Source organism: Chiloscyllium plagiosum, unplaced genomic scaffold, assembly GCF_037043375.1.
Source record: "Chiloscyllium plagiosum isolate Xiang-an unplaced genomic scaffold, Cpla_swu_hap1 HiC_scaffold_36, whole genome shotgun sequence".
Classification (NCBI taxonomy): Eukaryota; Metazoa; Chordata; class Chondrichthyes; order Orectolobiformes; family Hemiscylliidae; genus Chiloscyllium; species Chiloscyllium plagiosum.
Genome location: NW_028270174.1, coordinates 44,065,225 through 44,085,220, shown reverse-complemented (window position 1 = coordinate 44,085,220; position 19,996 = coordinate 44,065,225). Strand labels below are relative to the sequence as shown.

The window sequence follows — 19,996 nt, the reverse complement described above, 5'->3', positions numbered from 1 at the left end:
GATAAAGGAAGGAATCTGTATGGAGCCAAAAGAGTATGTGAGGTCCTGAACTAATAGTGTGTGTCGGTATTCACCAATGAGAAGGAATTGTTGGGGGATGATCTCCAGGAAGGAAGTGATGAGTTTCTAAGCCTTGTTGTTATTAAAAGAGGAAGATATATTAAGATATATATATATATATATATATATATATATTAAGATAGATAAGTCCCGGGTCCTGAAGGGATCTTTACCAGAATAATGAGGGAGACGAGAACAAATTGCTGAAGCATTGACATACATCTTTGTATCCTCTTTGCTCACAGGTCAGGTCCTCAAGAACTGGAGAATAGCCAGTGTTGCCCCATTGGTTAAGAACGGTAGCAGGGATGCCTGTGAGTTGTAAGTCGGTGGTACGGAAATTATTGGAAAAGGTTATCAGGGACAAGATATAAACACATTTAGAAGCAAATGGACTGATTGGCAATAGACAGCATGGTTTTGTGCAGGGGATGATGAGGGGAGAGTGGAATCGTGCCTCACTAACTTGATTGAATGTTTTGAGGTGGTGAAGATGATTGAGGGAAAAGCGGTTGAGTTTTCTGCACAGGATTCAGTAAAGCCTTTGACAAGGCTTTGCAGAATGGAGGGTAAGCATGATATCAGGGTAAGCTGGCAAGATGGATACAGAGCTGGCTTAGTTATCAGAGACAGAAGGTAGGGTTAGAAGGATGCTTTGCAGAATGGAGGGCCGTGACATGTGGTGTCCCGTAGGTATCAGTGGTGAGACCTCTGCCTGTTTGTGATCTATGTAAATGATAGTGTAGGAAAACGTGTCTGGTCTAATTAGCTTCTAGTTGATACAAAGATTGTCGGAGTTGCTAATAGTGAGGATCGTCAGAGGATCCAGCTGGATATGGATCAGTTGGAGGTATGGGCATAAAAATGGAAGTTAAGCCGAACAAATGTGAGGTGATGCAATTTGGAAGGTCAAGTACAGGTTGAATTTATATTATGAATAGTAGAATCCTTAGGAGTATTGATATGCAGAGGGATCTGGGTGTGTGGGTTCACAGGTGGTCATGCGGGTAGATGTTTGCCTTCATTGGAAAAGGCATTGAGTATAAGGATAGACAAGTTATGCTGCAGCTTTATAGAACTTTAGTTAGGCAACACTTGGAATATTGTGTACTGTTCTGGTCACCACACTACCAGAAGAATGTGGATGCTTTGGAGAAGGTAAAGAAAAGGTTTACCAGGGTATGGCCTAGTATGGAGGATTTTAGCTGTGAAGAAAGGTTGAATAGACTGGGTTTGTTTTTTCTGGAACTCAGGAGGTTGAAGGGCAACCTAATACAACTTTATAAGATTGTGAATGAATTGTGTATAAGACTTTTCCCTAGGATGGACTGATCAATTACTAGGGGACACAGGTTCAAGGTGCGTGGCAGTTTGTTGAGGGGGAGTGGGGGAATACTGGTGGTGGCAGTTCGGAACAGATGTGTGAGGCAAGTTTTCCACACAAAGGGTTGTGAGTGTTTGGGATGCATTGCCAGAGAAGCTGGTGGATGCAGACACAACAGCACCATTCAAGAAGCACCAGGACAAATACGTGAATAGGAAATGAACAGAAGCATATGGATCCTATAATTGAAGACAGTTTTACTGTGGAAGGGCAGAACCTGCTGGCGCAGACATCGAGGGCTGAAGGATCTGTTCCAGTGCTGTATTGTTCTGTTCTCTTCCTGTCTCTTGTTTGAGATGCTCTGTTCTGGGTGACTTTGTTATAAAAGAGACTGTCTAGATTTTGTTTCCTTTCAAATGTTTGCGTAAAACTGTATTTCATCTAAATTTAGATGTGAGGTGAATCAGATTTATCCTACCACTAATCTAATTTGCTGAATTTCTGATTCAGTGTGATATTGGAAAATCAGTATACTATATTAGACAATAGACAATAGGTGCAGGAGTAGGCCATTCTGCCCTTCGAGCCTGCAACGCCATTGAATATGATCATGGCTGATCATCCTTAATCAGTATCCTGTTCCTGCCTTATCTCCATAACCCTTGATTCCACTATCCTTGAGAGCTCTATCCGACTCTTTCTTAAATGAATCCAGAGACTGGGCCTCCACTGCCCTCTGGGGGCAGAGCATTCCACACAGCCACCACTCTCTGGGTGAAGAAGTTTCTCCTCTGTCCTAAATGGTCTATCCCGTATTTTTAAGCTGTGTCCTCTGGTTCGGCACTCACCCATCAGCGGAAACATGTTTCCTGCCTCCAGAGTGTCCAATCCTTTAATAATCTTATATATCTCAATCAGATCCCCTCTCAGTCTTCTAAACTCAAGGGTATACAAGCCCAGTCGCTCCAGTCTCTCAGCGTAAGGTAGTCCCACCTTTCCAGGAATTGACCTCGTGAACCTATGCTGCACTCCCTCAATAGCCAGAATGTCTTTCCTCAAATTTGGAGACCAGAACTGCAGACAGTACTCCAGGTGAGGTCTCACCAGGGCCCTATACAGCTGCAGAAGAACCTCTTTGCTTCAATACTCAATCCCTCTTGTTATGAAGGCCAGCATGCTATTAGTCTTCTTCCCTACCTGCTGTACCTGCATGCTTGCCTTCATTGACTGGTGTACAAGAACACCCAGATCTCTTTGTACTGCCCCTTTACCTAAATTGATTCCATTTAGATAGTAATCTGCCTTCCTGTTCTTGCCACCAAAGTGGATAACCATACATTTATCCACATTAAACTGCAACTGCCATGCATCTGACCACTCACCTAACCTGTCCAGGTCACCCTAACATCCTCCTCACATTTCACCCTGCCACCCAGCTTAGTATCATCAGCAAATTTGCTAATGTTATTACTGATACCATCTTCTATATCATTAATACATGTTGTAAAAAGCTGCGGTCCCAGCACTAATCCCTGCGGTACCCCACTGGTCACTTCCTGCCATTCTGAAATGGAGCCGTTTATCACTACTCTTTGTTTCCTGTCAGCCAAACAACTTTCAATCCAAGTTGTACTTTGCCCCCAATACCATGCACCCTAATTTTGCTCACTAACCTCCTATGTGGGACTTTATCAAAAGCTTTCTGAAAGTCCAGGTACACTACATCTACTGGATCTCCCTTGTCCATCTTCAGAGTTACATCCTCAAAAGATTCCAGAAGATTAGTCAAACATGATTTCCCCTTCATAAATCCATGCTGGCTCTGACCTATCCTGTTACTAATATCCAGATATGTTGTAATTTCATCATTTATAATAGACTCCAGCATCTTTCCCACCACTGAGGTCAGATCAACTGGTCTATAATTTCCTGCTTTCTCTCTCCCACCATTCTTAAAAAGTGGTACAACATTAGCCACCCTCCAATCCGCAGGAACTGATCCCGAATCTGTCGAACTCTGTAAAATAATCACCAACACATCCACGATTTCTCAAGCCACCTCCTTCTATACCCTGGGATATAGACCATCAGGCACCGGGGACTTATCAACCTTCAGACCTAACAGTCTCTCCAACACCAATTCCTGGCAATGAAGTACCAATTCAATTCTTCTGCCATTTCTTTGCTCCCCATAGTATATTCCCCTGTTTCTGTCTTCAAGGGCCCAATTTTAGTCTTAACCATTTTTTTGCCTTTCACATACCTAAAAAAGCTTTTACTATCCTCCTTTATATTTTTGGCCAGTTTACCTTCGTACCTCATTTTTTTTCTGCATATTTCCTTCTTAGTAATCCTCTGTTGTTCTTTAAAAGCTTCCCAGTCCTCCGTTTTCCCACTTATCTTTGCTATGTTATACTTTTTTTCTTTTAACTTTATATGTTTCTTAACTTCCCTCGTCAGCCACGGCCACCCATGCCTCCTCCTAGGATCTTTCTTCCTTTTTGGAATGAACTGATCCTGCATCTTTTCCACTGTTAAGGTATTGCACCATTGAACTTTGGCCAGCTCCTCATAGCTCCATAGTTCCCTTTATTCAACAGAAATATAGTAACCCACCCAAACCGAGCCCTGAGGCATGGTGCATTGGTGAGACCGAGCAGAGGCTACGACAACAGATGAGTGGACACCGCACAACAGTCAACAGACAGGAGTGTTCCCTCCGAGTTGGAGAATACTTCAGCAGTCTAGGACATTCGACCTCGGATGTTTGGATGACCATCCTCCAAGGCAGACTTCGGGACAGGCAACAATACAAAGTGGTGGAGCGGAAGCTGATAGCCAACTTCGGTACCCATGGGGATGGCCTCAACCAGGGCCTTTGGTTCATGTCACACTACAGGTGATCCCACTGCACTACACACTGTCTCACACGTGCATGCACACTCCTACAGACCCATGCACTCACACAGACCCTTTCTCATACACAAGCTCTCTCATTAGCTCACACATACACACCCACACACGCATCTTCTCACAGACTTATACCCTTTTACACTCACACTCACATACATACACATACACACACTCTCAGATACTCATACCACCACCACACCCCCCCCCCCCCCCCCACACACACACACACATACATACATATGCATACGTCCATAAGTGTTTGGGGTGAATTTGTACTTGCAGAATTACATTTTATTTTGCTCAAAAAACTGCATGATTCTGTAAAATGTAAGATTCTAAATCCCTTTTTTAGTTTAGAAACAGATAGCCTCACACAGGGCAACTCGCAACCTTCAGTGCATTGTCTGAACTGATATGGCACCTATTGTTGACGTTCTTTTGAGAATGTAACTTTTTTTTAAAAAGTTCTGGGATTTACATGTTAAAGAAATGAAACCAACACATGCATTCTAAAAAATGAGAGACTTAACAAACAGGTCTTTTTCAATATCTATTTCAATTGCATCACACTGTAAACTTTTGGTATAAGTCTGTGTCTTATGATCTTATACTCCACAACCTCCTGCTGAAGGAGCAGTGCTCTGAAAGCTAGTGCTTCCAAATAAACCAGTTAGTCTATAACCTGATGCTGAGTGATTTTTAACTTTATCCATCCAGACCCATTCTCCAAACCTATTACTTTAAATTTACCCCTAACTAATGCACCTAACCTTTATATCCCTGAACACTCTGGGCAATTTAGCATGGCCAATTCACCTAACCTGCACGTCTTTAGATTGTGGGAGGAAACTGGACCACCCAGAGGAAACCAACGCAGACATTGGGAGACTGTGCAACCTCCACACAGACAGTTGCTTGTGGCTAGAATTGAACCTGGGTCCCTGGTGCTGTGAGCCAGCAGTGCTAACTACTGAACCAGCGAGCCACCTCATAGTTATGATGTTTTATTATACAGCCTTTTTAAACTCTCTGCTTAGCAGATTTGTTTGAGGCATACATTTGCTATTTTAAAGATAATATATTTCAACGTTAGATACCATTCTTAATGGAAGGGAAGAGTTGTCCATACTTCAGGCTCTGGGGTTTGAACTCTGATGATTTCTCTTTCAGCAATCAATGTTTTATATAGCTGTAGTATTTGAATCTGCTTTGTAAAATGTTTCCACTTTTGCAGCATTGTCAATGCATTTCCATTTTGATCTCCCTATATTTGAGCAAGACGGTGAAATCTAGGTGGTAGAGTGTAGAGAAGGAAGAGGGCATGAGTGGACAGCGCAGGAGTAAGTTTGTGGAGGGAAATAAGTTGGAAAGATTCATCCATGTGGGGTGGAGAGAAAGGACCTGATTAGTGTGGGTAAGGGGGTGCAATGCTTTTGTCTCCTGTCACTATAGAATCGGAGTTTGGCTGACACCCAGCAAATTATATAAAGTCAAATTTTATGGTGTTCATTTTATAGCTTGTTACTTTATGTTAATTGACTGTGTGAACTTCAGTAATAAAATGGCACTCTTGTGCTGCTTTATTTCTGGTTTGTTTTTGCTGGTGTCTGGGATCACGTTAATTTTTAAGTGCTAAGACCACAAAATGTAGAAACAGAAGGGGGAATCAGCCCGTTGAGTCTGCTGCATCATTTGATGAGAATGGCTGAGCTGTTTATCAACTCCAATTTCCTGCCTTGGTTCCCTTAGTGGAATCTGTCCATCTCAGCCTTGAATATATGTAACATACCTCTTCAGTTTAATTTTTAAAATGCACAAATGGACTATATATCCTCACCCCACCCATCTGGCCCCTTGATTATTTAGTCTTTTTGGAATGCTATGAACCTGTTGTACCATGAAGCCTGGTGTAAAGTATTTATTCTGCTCTTCTGGCATTTTCCAATTTTCCCAGTTTTTTTCTCTTAAAAAGCTTCTGATCACTTTGGTTTCTTTATTTTTTTAACATATTTAAAGAAAATCTCGCTGTTTGTTTTTGTAGTACTTTGCTGGTTTGCTGTCAAAGTTCTTTTTCCCCTATTTTTGCTCTTTTTTTCTTAAAACTTTCTCAGTCCTCACATTTACACTAACCTTTGTCACTTCTTTCTCTCAATTTGATGCTATCCTTAACTGGAGTATATCTTTGCTGTGAGTTATGAACTATTTTCTTAAATATCTTCTATTATTCCTCGACCATCTTTTTTTTATTAATCGTTTTTTCCGGTCCACTCAGCCAGCTCTTACCTCATCCCTATGTAATTTCCCTTACTTAAGTTCAACACAGTTGTTTGTAGCCCAGATTTCTCACACTCCAACTGAATGCAAAAAGTTAGCATCTTATCGTCAATGTTCCCAAGGGGATCTCTTACTCTGAGATGATTTATTAAACCGCCAGGTCGAAAATTAATATATGGTTGGATTTGCAATATATTATTCCAGGAAACTGTCCGAAATACATTCTTACAAATTCTTCCTCTTTGCTATCCTTTGTCTGTGTAAGATTTAAAGTCACCCATGATTAGTGTACTTCCATTTTTACGTGCCCTAATTATCACATGTTCCCTGTCGTATGGCAGCCCCCAACATTACTGTTATTTTTGCCTTCATCTAGATGGATTCTGCATCATCTGATCCATCTTATTCTTGCTATTGTACTCATTCCACCTTGTACTAACAAAACTACCCACCACAATTCTATTCCAATCTATCCTTTCAAAAAGACCCATGCACTTGAATATTTAGTTCCTACCTCTAAACCACTTTTAACCACGGTTGTTTTTATTAGTATGTATTCATCCACGGAATAAAAACATTGTTAGCAAGGCCATTCTAATTGTTTTTGAGAAAGTGATAAGTTGAACTGGGGTTCAATTAAATAATCATTTGCAAAGCTTCACATGTATGTATCAGTTTGTTTTGAGGTTATGGTCAGTTTTCATGCTGTGTAACTGATATGACTCACAGATCATGTCTTGTTAAATTTGGATATCATCCTGTAAATCCTGGAAGATTTGGGGATTTGATACAAATGCATTAGTCCACAGTCTTTATGCTAGTGGAAGGTAAACAAATAATTAAGCTAATGTTCTTACCCACTTGAAATCTAAAAGTTCTACTCACAATTAAAAGTCCCATCATCACATGATTCCTTGTCAAAGGAATTTCAGAGCTTTTTTTGGTCTCAGCCCTTCTTGACTTTGAGGAAGAACATGATTGGTGGAAGCTTGTGTAATGCATATGTAAAATAATTAATAAACTATTTTGTAAGTAAAGTTATCTTTTTTAGATGTGATTTGGTACAAACTTTCAATTTCAAACTTCATGGCATTTAAAATTGAATGTTTCTTTTAATATCACTGATCAATCTTGTAATGTGCATTTTATGTGTAACATCGAACCTTATTAGTTCATCCCATATTGATAAGTTTCTTTATTTTATCAAACAATTTAAAAAATTACCTTCTTTTACAGGTTGGGAAGGTCCACCACCACCTCGTGGATGTGAAGTCTTTGTAGGAAAAATTCCACGAGACATGTATGAAGATGAATTGGTACCTGTGTTCCAACGAGCAGGGAAAATTTATGAGTTTAGACTGATGATGGAATTCAGTGGTGAGAATAGAGGTTATGCTTTTGTAATGTACACTACAAGAGAAGAAGCCCAGAATGCAATCAAAATGCTTAACAATTATGAAATTCGACCTGGAAAATTTATTGGTGTTTGTGTTAGCTTGGATAACTGCAGATTGTTCATTGGTGCAATTCCAAAAGAGAAGAAAAAGGAAGAAATCCTTGAAGAGATGAAGAAGGTTACTGAAGGTGTCGTTGATGTTATTGTCTACCCCAGTGCCACTGACAAGACAAAGAATCGTGGATTTGCATTTGTGGAATATGAATCTCATAGAGCTGCTGCAATGGCAAGACGGAAACTAATTCCAGGTACTGAAATCTTTTAGGAGTAATTTAAGAGACGCCTGGATTTGTTGATTCATCAGATTTACCAATCCTAATTTTACTGCAGAAGGAATTCGGGGGGAAAAAAGCAAACACTGACTCACGTCAACAGCACAGAGTCAAGCCCTTCATCCATCAAGTCTCTGCTAGTCTAAAATAACCACCTACTTTGTAATCCCACTTCCCAGCATTTGGCCTGTAGCCTTGTAGGCCTTAGCATTGCAAGTGTATGTCTAAATATTACTTAAGCGTTTGAGGGTTTCTGCCTTTACCACCTTTGCAGGCAGTGAGTTCCAGATTCCCACCAACCCCTGGTTAAAAGAAATGTTCCGCTCATCTCCGTAAACTTCCTGCTCTTTCCCTTTAATCTGTGCCCTCTGGTCATCGGTCCTTCCACCAATGGGAAAAGTTTCTTCCTGTCTGTTCTCTTCATAATTTTATGCAGCTAAGTCATGTCCCCTCACAGTCACGTCTGCTCCAAGGAAAATAACTACAGTTATCCAAACTCCATAACTAAAACTCTCCAGTCCAGGTGACATCCTGGTAAATTTCCTCTGCACTGTCTCCAGTGCCTTCATCGCTCTCCTATATTATAGATTTCTTTCAAATAGAAAACGTCTTTCAAAATAAGTGACTCCTCCTGCAGAATGATATCTTTCCATTCCAGATTTGCAAGTCCTTACACAGGCCCAGAAATTCTCTGCAGTGTGATTTAAACAAAGTGTGGCTTATTTGCCGTTCTGATCAGGAAGAAAAGACAACTGACACTCCTTGTAGTGCCGAGGCATGGATGGGAGGGAATGTATTACGTGTGTCCAGGATATTTTAAAAAACTTTTTCAAACAATATATAAGTAATCCTCAAGAAGGGGGCATACCAGACAAAGTATCGGGGAAACAAGCCTTGCCAGATCATCAAAGTTTCAGTGGAGGAGCATTTTGGGAATAGTGGCCATAGTTCTGTAAGTTTTAAGAGCAGTCCTCCATGAAAGTACTAAATTGGGTGAAGGTTAACTACCACAGTATTAGGCAGGAACTGGGGCTTGTAGGTTTGGGATGGCTGATTGAGGATAAATCCACATCTGGAATGTGGGAATCATTTAAAGACCAGTTGATTAGACTTCAGAATCAGCAAGTTTGTGAAAATGAAGGATAAATATAGCAAAAGTAATTGGATGAGAAGAGAAATTGAGAGCTCAGTCAAAAGAAAAGGGAGGCAGATGTAAGGTTTAGGAAACTGAAGACCAACAGAGCCCTTAAAGAATATAAGTTAAGCAGGAAAGAATTCTAACAAGGAGTTAGGATTGCTAAAATGGCATGTAATGTCTTGGACAAGCAGAATTCAGGAAAATACCAATATATTTTAAACATTTATCAGGAGCGAGTGGATATCTAGTGAAAAAGTAGGTCCACTGATGGACAAAGAAAGGAATATATGCATTGAACTGGAAGACATTTGTGAGATCTTTAATGAATACTTTGGTATCGGTATTCACAACAGATATAGACGTGGTGGAATATGATTGTCAGGAGGGATATGTTGATATTCTTGTACATGTCAGTATAAAAAAAAGGCAGTGTTTGGTGTTTTGAAAAGCTTTAAGGTAGACACATCTGCAGGGTCTAATGGGATTTATCCCAGAATGCTGGTGGAGACAGGTGACGAAATTGCTGCCGCCTTGTACAAAATTTTTCTATCCTCTTTGATCATGTGAGAGGTCCTGGAGATCTCAAGAATAGTCAGCTGTGGGTCGAGAGATTTTTAAAAAGGAGCCTTAAGTCCTGTGTTCAGCAGCACAAATCAATCTTTATTAGGAGCTCCTTGTCTGTTTAGCATGGGAGAGGTGTCTGGAAGCAGTACTCTAACTCTCCCTATCAAGTACATTGTATTTATTGCATTATAGTGATTACATGCAACATTGATATCAGTGCTTGCCTTGTCCCTTCAGACCACTACACTCTTCACCAGACATTTACCAGCTGTATTGTGCTAAGTGGGTGCAGTTTGTTATCTTGTGAGGATGTGATTGGTTGCTTTCCTGAGGTCAAAATGACTATGTAATGCTGTTGCAATTTCTTCTACCCCCTTTCAATGCTGTCTGCATCTCTGTGCTCTTTTACCAGGTTATCTATTTATGTTCCTTGTCATATGTCACCTCATCCCTGGTGTTTACATCATTTGTCATTCAGTACCCCTTGGTGGCAAGGTGGGGGCTTCTCTCTGCTGTCTGCAGCCATTTGTTTAAAGGAATTCAGCTGCATTCCTTAACATTAGCGTGTTAGTTGTATTTATACTTTCAATATACCTATATGTATAATATGCAATGGCAGTTACTTAAAAAAGCCATTGATTATGGTGGGATCAGACTTTTCCTTTGACACTAAATTAAATAACAAACTTTGGACTCTGTGTTATCAGGCACTTCCAATATAGGTTTTCCAAGGGTACACTTTTATCAAGACTGTCTCTGTGCCTTGATCTGACTGTCTATAGGGATCTAATTAAATTCTCTAATGTCTAATGCACTAAAATTAAAGATACTACTATTATGTGTACACATATGAACTTATAATTATTTAGTGTCTTAACTAATGAGTTAAGTTTTTCCCCTTCTATCCATGCTAAATAACAATTTTTCAATTCGCTTTTTAAAAGGCGTGAATTGAATTAGCGTTGTTTTCACCTGTACTTAAGTGAGTACGGTGAAAAGTGTGCAAGTTGCCGCTCACCGCACCGTCGTAGTTACAAAAGTCCCTTGGTCAGCTTTTTCAGTTGCAGTTAATGGAAGAATAGAGAAGTTTTTTTTTACAAAAAAAGTCCAGCATTGCAGATTCAAGAATACATTATAAAATGGATTTAAAAAGTACAAAGGAACACTCTTCTGACCCAGTTCATGTTGACATCAAGATTCCCCGAGATGGGCTATGTCCTACCCAAAGCTCTGCTGGTTGGAGTTGTAGCTAGCACAAAGGAAGATGGTTGTACTTGTTGGTCAACCATTTCAACATCAGGATATCTCTGCAGGCATTTATCAGCATAATGTCTTAGGACCAGTCATGTTCAGATACTTCAACAATCACCTTCCCTCCATCAAAAGACCAGAGCTGGGGATATATTGCACAAAATCCAAGAGCATTTGTGACTCGTCAAATGCATATCTATGTTCAAATCTAGACCCTGACAATATTCAAGTTTGAGTTGACAGGTGGTAACTAACATGAGTAATTCATGTGTCAGGCATAATTGTTTCCAACAAGAAAGCAAGAAAACTGGTGGCGTTGATAGTGAGGAGCGTGGTCTTGGGTTATAGTCTGATCAGTAGTAAATTGGGCTGAGCAGTGACAACTTAATTCTTGTAAATGCAAGATGTTGCTTTTTTTTAATGTTTATTAAGGTCTATACATAATGGTAGGTCTCTATGGATTACTCAGGAACAAAGGGATCTTGGTGTACCATCCATAGATTTCTGAAGCACAGAACGGTTGGCGAAGAAGTCAAATACAATGCTCGGCTTCAGTAGCAGGAGCGTAGAATGTAGCAGCAAGCACATCAGTTACAAATTATGCTCAGCAATGAGCCAGGACAGGTGTCAGATCTTGTGGTAGGAGAACACTTTGGTGACAGTGACCACAACTGCCTCACGTTTACTTTAGCCTCGGAGAGGAAAAGAAGCAGTTCTCAAGGGAAGATATTTACTTGGGGAAAAGGAAGTCATGACGCTATCAGACAGGAGTTGGGAAGTACAGATTGGGAGCAATTGTTCCACAGAAAGGGACAATAGACAATAGGTGCAGGAGTAGGCCATTCAGCCCTTCGAGCCTGCACCGCCATTCAATATAATCATGGCTGATCATTCCTAATCAGTATCCTGTTCCTGCCTTATCTCCATAACCCTTGATTCCACTATCTTTGAGAGCTCTATCCAACTCTTTCTTAAATGAATCCAGAGAGTGGGCCTCCACTGCCCTCTGGGGCAGAGCATTCCACACAGCCACCACTATCTGGGTGAAGAAGTTTCTCCTGAGCTCTGTCCTAAATGGTCTACCCCATATTTTTAAGCTGTGTCCTCTGGTTCGGCACTCACCCATCAGTGGAAATATGTTTCCTACTGCCAGAGTGTCCAATCCTTTCATAATCTTATACGTCTCAATCAGATCCCCTCTCGATCTTCGAAACTCAAGGGTATACAAGCCCAGTCGCTTCAAATATGTGGAGACTGTTTAAGGAGCAATTGTTGCGAGTGATGCACAGATTTGTTCCTCTGAGACAGGCAAGAAGAGGAAGAGGTAAGATTAAGGAGCGTTGGATGACGAGAACAGAGGAGCTTCTCGTCAATAGGAAGAAGGCAGGTGGAGGAAGCAAGGATCTAGCGCAACTTTAGAGAATTACAGGCTGACTGGAAAGGAGCTCAGAAATGGACTGAGGAGAGGGCACAAAAAAAGCTAGGAAGGAACGATTAGGGTGAACCCAAAGGCATTTTATTCATACGTGAGGAATAAGAGAATGAGCAGGGAGAAGGTAGGGCTGGTCAGGGATAGCATAAGGAACTTATGCATGGAGTCTGAGCAGATAAGGGAAGCCCTAAATGAGTTTTTTGCTTTGGTTTTCACTAAAGAAAGGGACCTTGTTGTGAATGAGAACTTTGAGGAGCTGGGAAACAGGCTTGAATAGATCATGATTGATGATGTTGATGTGCTGGAAATTTTGGCAAATATTAAGATTGATAAGGATTTATCCTAGATTACTCCAGGAAGCGAGAAAGGAGGTTGCTAAGCTGCTTCCAAAGATCTTTGCTTCCTCACTCTCCATGGGAGTCGCACCGGAAAATTGGAAGGAGGCGAATGTTGTTCCTTTTTTCAAGAAGGGGAAGAGGGAAATCCTTCGCAATTACAGACCAGTCAGTCTTATGTCTGTAGTCAGCAAGATTTTGGAAAGAATTCTGAGGGATAGGATTTATGACTATTTGGAAACTCATAGGGTCATTAAAGGCAGTCAGCATGGCTTTGTGAGGGTCAGGCCATGCCTCAAAAATCTTATTGAGTTCTTTAAGGAGGTGATGAGACATATGAAGGTCGATTAGTGGATGTAGTGTTATGTGGACTTTTGATAAGGTTCCCCATTGTAGGTTCATTCATAAAGTCAGGAGGTATAGAATGCAGGGAATTTTGGCTGTCTGGATTCAGAATTGGTTGGCTGACAGAAGGCAGAAGCAGCTGTAGATGGAAAGTATTCTGCCTGTAGGTCAGTGGTGAGTGGTGTCCCGCAGGGCTCTGTTCTTGCTCTTCTGCTCTTTGTAGTTTTCATAAATGACTTGGACGAGGAGGTTAAGGAGTGGGTTAGTAAATTTGCTGATGACACAAAGGTTGGAGGTGCCAATGACAGTTTTGAGGGCTGTTGCAGGCTGCAGCACGACATAGACAAGATACAGAGCTGGGCTGAGAAATGGCAGATGGAGTTCAACCTGAATAAATGCAAAGTGATGCATTTTAGAAGTTTGAACTCATATGCTGAATATAGGATTAAAGGCAGGATTCTTGGCAGTGTGGAGGAACAGAGGGATCTTGGTGTTCAAGTGCATAGATCCCTCAAAGTTGCTACCCAAGTGGATATGGTTGTTAAGAAAGCATATGGTGTTTTGGCTTTCATTAATAGGGGCATCGTGTTTAAGAGCTGAGAGGTTTTGCTGCAGCTCTATAAGACCTTGGTGAAACCATACTTGGAATATTGTGTCCAGTTCTGGTAGCCCTATTGTAGGAAAGATATGGAGGCTTTAGAAAGGGTGCAAAGAAGGTTTACCAGGATGCTGCCTCGACTGGAGGGCTTGTCTTACGAAGAGAGGTTGACTAAGCTTGAACTTTTCTGTCTGGAGAGAAGAAGGAAGAGAGGTGACCTGATCGAGGTATACATGGTAATGAGAAGTGGATAGAGTCAATAGCCAGAGACTTTTTCCCAGGGCAGGATTGACTGGCACGATAGGAGGAAGATATAGGGGAGAGTTGTTTACGCAGAAAGTTAGATTAGATTAGATTACTTACAGTGTGGAAACAGGCCCTTCGGCCCAACAAGTCCACACCGACCCTCCGAAGAGCAACCCACCCAGACCCATTCCCCTACATTTACCTCTTCACCTAACACTACGGGCAATTTAGCATGGCCAATTCACCTGCACATTTTTGGACTGTGGGAGGAAACCGGAGCACCCGGAGGAAACCCACACAGACACGGGGAGAATGTGCAAACTCCACATAGACAGTTGCCTGAGGCGGGAATTGAACCCGGGTCTCTGGCACTGTGAGGCAGCAGTGCTAACCACTGTGCCACCGTGCCGCCTTTGTAAATGCATGGAATGTGTTGCCAGTGGTGGTGGTTGAAGCAGAGTCATTAGGGACATTTAAGCGACAGCTGGACATGCACATGGATAGCAGTGAGTTGAGGGGAGCGTAGGTTAGGTTATTTTATCTTAGATTAGGAATAATCCTCGGCACAACACATGGGCTGTTTTGTGCTGTACTTCTCCGTTCTGTATTCTATCTTTATAAAAGATGGTTAGGCTTCAGATGGAGTACTCTTTTGTGGTTCTGGTCGCCGTACTATCAGAAGGATGTGATTGGATTGGAGAGGCTACAGAGGAGATTTACCCGGATGCTCCCTGGAATAGAAAATCTGTTATGAGGAGCGACCGGATAGGCTGGATTTGTTTTCCTTGGAGTCAGAGGGGGAAATCTCAGGTATACAAAATTATGAGAGGCACAGCTAGAGGAGAACTTGAGAATTTCTTCTGCATGACAGATGTGTCTAAAACTGGAGGGCAACGGTTTTAAAGTGAGGAGCAAGTGGTTTGGAGAAGAGCTGAGGATTTTTTTTTCACCCAGACAGTCATAGTTATATGGAACGTGCTGCCTGAGATAGTGCTGCAGGCAGTTACTCTTGCAATATTTAAGAAGCATCTGGACGAGTACTTAAATATAAAAACTAGAGCATTGTCAGCTATGGATCAGAAAAGTTGGATTAGTGTAGTTTGGTGTTTGTTGGTCGGCATAGACATGGTGGACCGAAAGGCATGTTTCTATGCAGTGTGACTCTCTTAACTGTGGCCCTTTTGACTTTCAGTTGCATTTCATTTTATGAATCTCTGACTGTCAACATCCAGAAGGTTGCTATTGACCAGAAAATGAGTTGGATTTTCCATACCCGGTCAGGGGCTGAGAATCCTGCAATGTGTAATTCACATCCTGAGTCCCCAAAGTCTTTCCACCATCTCGGAAGAACAAGCCAGGAATGTGATGAAGTATACTCCATGGACAAGTACAGCTTCAACAACTGAAAATGTTTGACAGTATCCAGTTTGAAGCAGCCAGTGTGATTGGCAACACATCCAGAAACAGTGAACCAGCTACAAGATGCACTTCAACAACTCACATAGGCTCCTGAGACAAAACGTTCCAAGTACATGGCCACTGCGATCTAAAATGACAAGGTCAGAGATACATTGAAAATTCCCCCCTGCAAATTCCCATCCAATCTGCTCACCATCCAGTCTCGGAAAAATACTGCCATTCCTAAAGAGTTGCTGTTTCAAAATCCTTGCCCCCAAATGAACTTCGTGATTCAAGAAGGCAGCTCATCACCACCTCAGGGACATTTAAGGATGAGCAAGAAATACTGGCCTAGCCAGTGACATTTAAATTCAATGAATGAAATTTTAAAAAAAAACTTCAGACCTTAAGTCAAATGTCTGACCTCGTCAGTGCAAGTTAGCATTGATTCTTCCTTTAAAAATGGTTGTGCTTCTATTCTAAGAGTTATTTTTACTTCAATAGTTTTCAGAACAGCATGTATTTGGACTTAAGCTGTCTCTAATGTCTTAACTCAAAAGTGGACTGCGGCTTTTTTTTAATAGTGGCAATCTTAAACACACATTTTAACTTGAACAAACTTAAATTGCAATTAAATTAAAGCAACTTAATTTTCTTTTTATAATGCCCCATCCACAAATCCATAACAGCCATCCGTAATCTTGGAAACTTGTGCTATTTAGTAAGAAGCTTTCCTTTCGTCTGAATTATCTGTCCGAAGCTACTGCCTGATTTGATTTTAATTAGTTTTCCAAATATGAGCCACCAAGTTCTTGGAATATTTTATCAGTGGCTAATATCGTTAATCATGATTGAGTTTTGCCTCCCCGACAGTAATTTTACCTGATGGAACAGTTATCCATCCTAACATAAACTAGCCATGGGTAATGTGATACTGAAAGATCAAACAGATGATTATTATGGCTAACTATTATGTATAATTATTACATTCACATGCACGAGTATCTGGGTTGGTATTAACTTATTCAATTGCAGAGAGCACTATGCTTTCATTAACATTTCATGCCTCAAGTAATCGAACTTCAGATCGCATTTAAAATCTTTATTCTATCAAATAACACGCTATGATATAGTGTTGATGGGATGAGCATGTCTATTAAAGATTTACTGTCATACAGTGTCTCTTAATGGTGTATTAATAGTGAAATGGATAATAGTGTTCCAAATGCGTTGGTGCAATTGTAAGGCAGTGCGTAGACTTTCAGGACTGTGACTGTCTAAACGTGAATTGGTGATGGTGAACGTTAGGTCTTGACTATCAAGTTAGGATATTGTGAGACGAGCAGTTAGTTTTTTTTAAGAGTCATAGTCTTTAGGTACTGGACAGGTATTCAATAGTCTTTATGAAGGAGTCTCAGAATGAAAAGTACAGGTATATTTGAGGTTTTTATTTGTTTACAAAATGAGGATGCTGCTGCCTAGGCCAGCACCCCTACATACCCAGATGGCCTTTAAGAAACAACCATGTAGCTACAAGTGTGGAGTGACATGACTAGTCCATGGCAGATTTCCATCCCAACTTGGGATGAAGACCATTATTTTGTTATAGATTTTTATTGGATTCAAATTTCACCATCTGTACTAGTCGGATTTGAACCCACATGCCCAACACTAACCTGAAGCTCTGTACTTCAAATCCAGTGGCATATCTACTGTACCCAGGTCTGTCCTAACCACTGCGCCAAAGCCTCCCTTTGGGCATCAGCTCAGGAGGCATGGAGCAAGAATATCAACATGACAGATCTAGGATAATGGTATTTGGTGAAAGTTGGTGGGAGGTTCAGGGCTACAGAGGCAGAGAAAGAGTCAGGTAGTGATGAAGAATGATGAGGTGAACTTTATGAATGACATGGGAGGACTGAAAGTTCTGGAGCTCACAGGAATGTGATGCACACCATTTGTGACTTTGCAAGTTTGTTACACAACTCTTTAAAATCTAGCCAGCAGCCGAAGTCGAAGGAGGATACTTCAAGTGGGTAGAATTATTGCTGCAATTGTTGGGCTGATTTAAAGTGCACCTTCTTAATCCTGAGTCAACTGCATGGAGAATGGGGCTCAAATATATTTCCACTCTGTGTTGCAAAGTTAAAAATCATACAACGCCAGGTTATAGTCCAACAGTTTTAATTGGAAGCACTAGCTTTCAGAGCGCTGCTTCCACACTAACCTCCGAAGAATAACCCGCCTATAGAAATGGGTGGAAAATAGCTACAGGATTGTGAGAGCTAAACAAAACTCAAACAAAAATTCAACATAACTTGTTCTGACAATCGGTCTTTATTATCAAAGAAACTGCATGCAGAGTGGCTGAACTTGGAAAAGAGAGAGAGCCGACCATAGTTCTGAGTCTCCCTACAAGTTTGTGCTTACAGAAGGAAAAGCAAGAATCGTTATACTTAAAACTTATCAATAGCTATCAATATGTATCACGAGAGGTTAGTCATCCATTAAACTGGTACATTGAATTATGATCTGTGTTATTACTGCTGAGGTTTATCATATTGACTTCCCAAAACCTTGTCCCACGTACATCACCTCATAATATCATCCTTATTGGGGCTGAGATGATTTTGTGGAATATCCTTATGTAGGCTTATTCAGTATCCCAGAATGTATGTGGAGCCAGCTAATCAAACTCTGCCAAGGTCTACTGAGGTTAAAGAATTTACAAGGACTTAGCCTATGGCAAGTCCTTCTGAGGTTAGCAGTGCTTTGATCTTTGCTAACTTGTATTACAACCAATTGGCCAATTTTCCCATCATGCAACAACCTGTTTCATACAATTCCACATATCTAGACCAATTCCCCTTCCCTATATTTACCCCTGACTAATGCACCTCACCTACATATCCCTGAACACTATGGGAAATTTAGCATGGGCAATTCACCAAGCCTGCGTATCTTTGGAATGTGGGAGGAAACCGGAGCACCCGGAAGAAACCCATGCAGATACTGGGAGAATGTGCAAGCTCCACACAGACAGTTCCCTGAGGCTGGAATTGAACCTGGGTCCCTGGCGCTGTGAGGCAACAGTGCTAACCACTAAACAACCATGCCGCACAAATTGATCAGAACCTCAACTAGACTGACTGTGTAAACATAGCGCCTACAAGAGCAGGTTAGAACACAGGAATACTGCAGCAAATAATGCACCTCCTGACTCATAGAGTCATTGAGATGTACAGCATGGAGACAGACCCTTCGGTCCAACCTGAGCATGCCGACCAAATATCCCAACCCAATCTAGTACCACCTGCCAGCACCCGGCCCATATCCCTCCAAATCCTTCCTATTCATATACACATCCAAATGCCTCTTAAATGTTGCAATTGTACCAGCCTCCACCACATCCTCTGGCAGCTCATTCCATACACGTACCACCCTCTATGTGAAAAGGTTGCCCCTTAGGTCTCTATTTTTAATCTTAAGATATACCTACATTGAGACTAAAGTTACAAAAAAGGGAAGTATTTTGTTAACCAACTTAATTTACCAAAATCCTTACCTTATCAACACAGCAGAGAGTCCTTTTTTTGGTTAGAGGAGGAGGGCGGGTGGGAGACACTACACAGGTAGTGGATCATGGATAGCTTACGGATACAGCATTTTAAATCAAATGTGTAATCCTGAATCCCAGGTAGCCTTAGAAAGGTGGCATTAGATGCCGAAGACCATGTTAAGAGTGTACTGTGATTATTTCCCAAATGATTGGAATTAAGTTATCCCAGTCATATTGTTTGCCATTAGAGATGCCCCAAATGAATTTACTCATTTTAGGTGTTGGAGGTGATTTCCTCGAATTCCAGGAGCAGCAATTACTGTTTTATATGCTGATGCATTGTTTTGGAACTTTGAAAAAAAAAGTCAAAACAACAGCAGTATTAAAAGAGAGAAGAACAGAAAAGGAAGCACATGGTGAGGTCATTGCAGGAGAGAGAGAGAGAGAAAACCCTGCACAGTTACTGCCTTTGCTGTTTGAATTCATGTATCGTTGGACATCGGAGTGCATCTGGGAAAATTAACAAGCAGTGGCATTCACAACTAATCTTGGAGGAACTGTTGGGCGAAGTTCACAGCACAGAATCAGATAAGTTAATCGTTGTTTTTAAGTGTGGCCCACAGAGAATCTGCAGTAGGGAGTCGAGTGGATTCTTTCTTGATTAGATGTTTTTTGGAGGTATGTCTCTTGATTAAACTTAAAATGTAAGTCATAGCTATTAATTTAACGTGGGGCAGTGTTTGTAGAGGAATAAGACGGTGCTATTTTCTGGGTCTGTAGATTTTGAAGGAGCAAAAATGGTCTTTAATAGAGTGATATGTACTTCTTGTC

General features: G+C 41.1%; 1 protein-coding gene across 1 annotated transcript in view; it reads left to right on the top strand.

Moving 5' to 3' along the window:
* The window catches only part of rbm46 (RNA binding motif protein 46), a 350,512-nt gene that overhangs the window by 294,850 nt on the left and 35,666 nt on the right, over positions 1–19,996 (top strand). The window contains exon 3 of the mRNA XM_087980129.1: positions 7,808–8,275. Within this exon, the coding sequence (XP_087836255.1) occupies positions 7,808–8,275 (468 nt within the window). The remainder of the gene's footprint in view (positions 1–7,807; positions 8,276–19,996) is intronic.